The 4,084-nt window shown below is 54.3% G+C and overlaps 1 protein-coding gene across 1 annotated transcript in view; it reads right to left on the bottom strand.

Annotated features, from left to right (window-relative positions):
- Nucleotides 1-987: 987 nt before the first annotated feature.
- The window catches only part of DNAJB13 (DnaJ heat shock protein family (Hsp40) member B13), a 3,955-nt gene continuing 858 nt past the window's right edge, over nt 988-4,084 (bottom strand). Inside the window, exons 3-8 of the mRNA XM_029961474.1 lie at nt 3,697-3,858; nt 3,136-3,293; nt 2,356-2,469; nt 1,701-1,814; nt 1,538-1,614; nt 988-1,201 (exon numbers count right to left, since the gene is read on the bottom strand). Of these exons, the coding sequence (XP_029817334.1) occupies nt 1,045-1,201; nt 1,538-1,614; nt 1,701-1,814; nt 2,356-2,469; nt 3,136-3,293; nt 3,697-3,858 (782 nt within the window). The 3' untranslated portion in view covers nt 988-1,044. The remainder of the gene's footprint in view (nt 1,202-1,537; nt 1,615-1,700; nt 1,815-2,355; nt 2,470-3,135; nt 3,294-3,696; nt 3,859-4,084) is intronic.

The following is a 4,084-nucleotide window of genomic DNA, read 5'->3' as shown; positions in this document are numbered from 1 at the left end:
ATACAAACACATTTTGGGAGAATAAACATTTTTGTTTTATTCCAGAAACAATCTGCTGGGCCTTTCCCCTCCAGTAGCTGTATCTGCCAGTTGGAATCAGATGTTCAGATCCCTGGAACTACAGCAGTTCAGGTGCTTCGCTCCCTTTGGAATCACACATCTATTCTCCTCATGCTTCCTCCCACAGTGCTGTGCTTCCTGTCAGGAATTATGTGCCAGTTTTCTCTCCTTCACCTTCTGTTCCTTCTGCTCTGGCACATTTTCTCCAGTTCAGGTTCTTTTTCAGCTTTCCTCGACCCTGTCAGCTGAAGAGGAGAGAGGCCTGGATGGAGGCAGTTTTCCAGCTGGTGGATTCCTAGAGCTCGTGTGGATAAAAACTGCAGGACTCCGAAACCCCAGAGGTTCCTGGCAAAAGGTCCATTCCACTTTCCACACCTCCAAAGGAGGAGGCCACCTTTAGTCATGGAAGAAGCCTCTTTCCTCATCTGTGGAGGACACAGAGATCCCAAGCTCCTGATCTGGAAGCTGCAGTCAGGAGGTTTCTCCTGTCTCTCATGGCACAGCCATAAGAGTGTCTCCACTTTTCTCGCTCCTTTCCTACTAACTTACTGCTTTTATTACCAAACCAAACACTGAACAGCAGCCAGGAGAGATCCAGGGCCTTGGAACATCAAGGATCACCTTAGGGGAGGTGTGAGGGAGAAGGGGGGAAAGAGGGATTGTTTTCCTCGCTTAGATGGATCAGTGCTGATGAAAACACTGGAGAACATGTAGTGCTGAATGGATCCAGGGCAGGAGCACTGCCCTTGGTTTGGTTAATTGTTTTCCTTTGCTCAGAAGCCTTGGCACAATCCTCTCTCCAGAGCAGCAGGGGAAGAGGGAGTCTGGTCCCAGCCCAGAGCTGCATCCATGGAAGGAGAGGAACAGCCTAGAGTAATGACCGGTGCTTGTATTACACATGAAAATCAAACCAAATAAACACTGAAATGGACTTTATTGAGCTGCAGCACAGAGGAGTTCAGGGAGCAGAGGGGAAAGTCACTGTTACTCAGGCACGAGGGCGTTTTTCAGGAGCGTTTTTATCTCGGGGCTGAGGCTCTTGGGGAAGCAGATGTTGAAGTAGATGAGGAGATCCCCCTTCTGCTGGGGGTCCTGGGGCAGTGGCATTCCCTCCCCAGGAACTACCTTGCAGTACCTGGGGCTGCCAAGCAAAGGAAGGGGCTGAGAGGAGCCCCAGGATGATCCCCAACACTGGGACCCCCAGCCCCACCTGCAGAGCTCCCCAGGGCTGTCTTAAGTCAAGTTCAACCGGAGACTTTTCCTCCTCTTTCGGGCTCCACCATCCACCCTCTTCTCTCTCTTGACTCCCATCCACCCAAAAACGGCCCCAGACCAGAAGAGTCACCCCCTGTGGGCATCATCCTCCTCCTCCAGCCCCAGAACTGCTGGGAAAGGCTTTGGAGGTTCCTCAGAGCGCCCGCTCACCTCCGTGCTCACCAGGATCCATGGAAAAGCCCCATTTCCCCACGGCACTTACTCCACAATGTCGTTGATGGGGATGTTGAGCAGCCTCCCATCCAGTGTCCACACATCCAGGGTGCATCCAGTCAGTGCCTACGGGGCACGGAGCAGCACTGGGAGCTGCTCCTGCAGCCCCAGGGGCCAGAGGTGGAGCTCCGGCCCTTCCCTCGGCCCTTTACCTTTCCCAGTGGGATTGAGGCGACATAAATGAGGTTGTTGTCAACTCTTTTAAACCTTGAGTGAAGCTTCTCTTGGACAACAAAGATGATGTCAGCTGGAATGACGTTGGGGCCCTAAAATTGAGGGGAATAAATAGATCATGGAATCACAGGGTGGGTTGGGAGGGATAATAAAGCTCATCCAATTCCACCTGCCTTCCACAGACCCTCCACACTTTCTACTAGACCAGGTTGCTCCAAGCCCCATCCAACCTGGCCTTGAAAACCTGGAAATGATTTTACACAGGGAAAGCTGACACAAATTCCTGATCTTTTGCTGCCGCTTTCAGCTGGAGAAGGGAAAGGTATTTTCTTTCTTTAAGGAAAAAGGGAATATTTTCTCAGACTCCTGCTCAGCCAAGGGAAATCAAACTGCGCTTCCCAAGTGCCAGGCAGGAAACCACCCCTTCCAATTATTGCTTTTTATCTGAGGAAAATCCAGGCAGGAATGGCTCCTCAGAGTGTTTCCGAACACAGGAATGCTGGAATTGCTCCACTGGTTGTGCTGCCAAGTTTCCCAACAATGGGAAACCAGAACTTCATGTCACGGGAGAACTTCTTTCCATGGAGGGTGAGGTTGCTTCCAGCCCTAAGAACTCTGGGATCCTGGGTTTACCTGGTCTCCTTCCTTCTCAAAGGTGATCCTGGTGCCGCGCTTCCATCCCGGCTGCACGTCGATGGTCAGGATCTTATCCCTGATGGTGCTGGTTTGGCCATCCTCGTTCATCACCTGGGCAGGATACCAAAGAGGGAGGGTCAGGACTGCTCCAATCCCCTGGCACAAGCCAGCAGAGAACAGGGAAAGGACGGATTGTACTTCATGGTGGGTCCAAATCAGAACTGTGGGATCACTAAGGTTGGAAAAGCCCTCTGAGACCATCGAGTCCAACCATCCCCAGCACTGCCAAGGCCACCACTAACCCCTGTCCCCGAGTGCCACATCCACACATCCTCTGGAAATGGGGACTCCAGCACTGCTCACAGCCCATTCCCATGTCACCCTTTCAGGGAAGGAATTTTCCCCAACATCCAATCTAAACCATCCCTGGCACAACCTGAGGCAGTTTCCTCTTGTCCTAGAGCAGGAGAAACTCAGGACTGGATCCAGGAGACAAAGGGCACAAAGGGCACAGCATAGCATGAAAATGGAATTGTGGGAGCCCAGAACATGCCGACCCCCTTCTCCATCCACCTCCAAAATCAGCCCTCGCTTCCCACCAGCTCCTGCATCACCTCCCGTGCTGAATTCCCTTTGCCAAGCCCGGAGAGGAGGACACTGGTTCAGCTCCTGCTGGGTTTGGTGCCAATCCCTCCCTGCGGCACAGCCCCAAATCCCTCAACATCCCACACGGAGAGAGGGGACAGCCCATCCCAAAATCCAGCTCCACGGCCCTACCCTGCGGGAGATCTTGATCTTCTTGGTGCAGCCATGGAACAGATCCTCGAGGGACACGTAGAGGTCCCGGATGACAGGGGGGTCCTGCCGGAGCGCCCCCCGGCCCCGGGGCCCCCCGAAGGGCAGGAGCACCTCCGAGCCATCCTCGGCAAAGAATTCTGCAGGAGGGAGCACAGGGATGGCCCCTCCCTCAGGTCAGAGCCAGGGGGGGCCTCAGGGGTCTTCGTCTCCCTTCTTCTCCTACCCCAAACCACCCGAAGTGGTTTTTTTCCAGGAGTGTTTCCGCCTTACTCATGTTTATGGCAGCCTTGTCCCCCTAATCCCTCTTTTTGGTGGGAATCCTCCCAGGAAAGGTCGCAGGAGCTGACAGCCTGAACATGCACCTCCAGCCCTCTCTCCCACCCACGGCTGGGGGAAGTCAGGATCTAAACTCCAGTTACCAGAGGGATCCCAGAGCAGTTGGGCAGGGAAACATCCCTGGAAAGCTTAAAGCTCCAAGCATGGAATCACAGCAACTATGGATGGAGTCTCAGCTGCCCGCCTCAGAATCCCCCATCCTACCTGCAAAGGGGTTGTCCCCACCAAAGAACTCCTTGAAGGTTTTCTCGGGGTTGTTGTGGAACACGTATCCCACGCTCCAGGGGTTGTCACTGGCCAGCTCCAGGGGGATGCCACCCTTGAGCCCCTCTTCTCCAAACTTGTCGTAGATGCCTTTCTTCATGGCTTAGGGAACAAGGAGGGGTTGGGAATGGGGGAGAGCCTCAGCCTGAGATCCGGGATTTGCTTGGGTGGAGGTGGCATAAGGGGGTTCCCAGCAATGGGTGGGATGGATGTCGGAGCGTGTGCCAGCTCCCAGCTGACCTGTGGGTCACACAGCTGGTGGCACCTCCCTGGGGTGCCAGGAACCAGGGATTCACACCCACTTCCAGCCCCTCCTGCCCCTAAAATC

Source organism: Manacus vitellinus, unplaced genomic scaffold (assembly GCF_001715985.3).
Source record: "Manacus vitellinus isolate BGI_N305 unplaced genomic scaffold, ASM171598v3 scaffold_35_pilon, whole genome shotgun sequence".
In the NCBI taxonomy this organism is placed as follows: Eukaryota; Metazoa; Chordata; class Aves; order Passeriformes; family Pipridae; genus Manacus; species Manacus vitellinus.
Note: the sequence above shows the minus strand (reverse complement) of the source record. Positions and strands in the feature narration are given on the sequence as shown.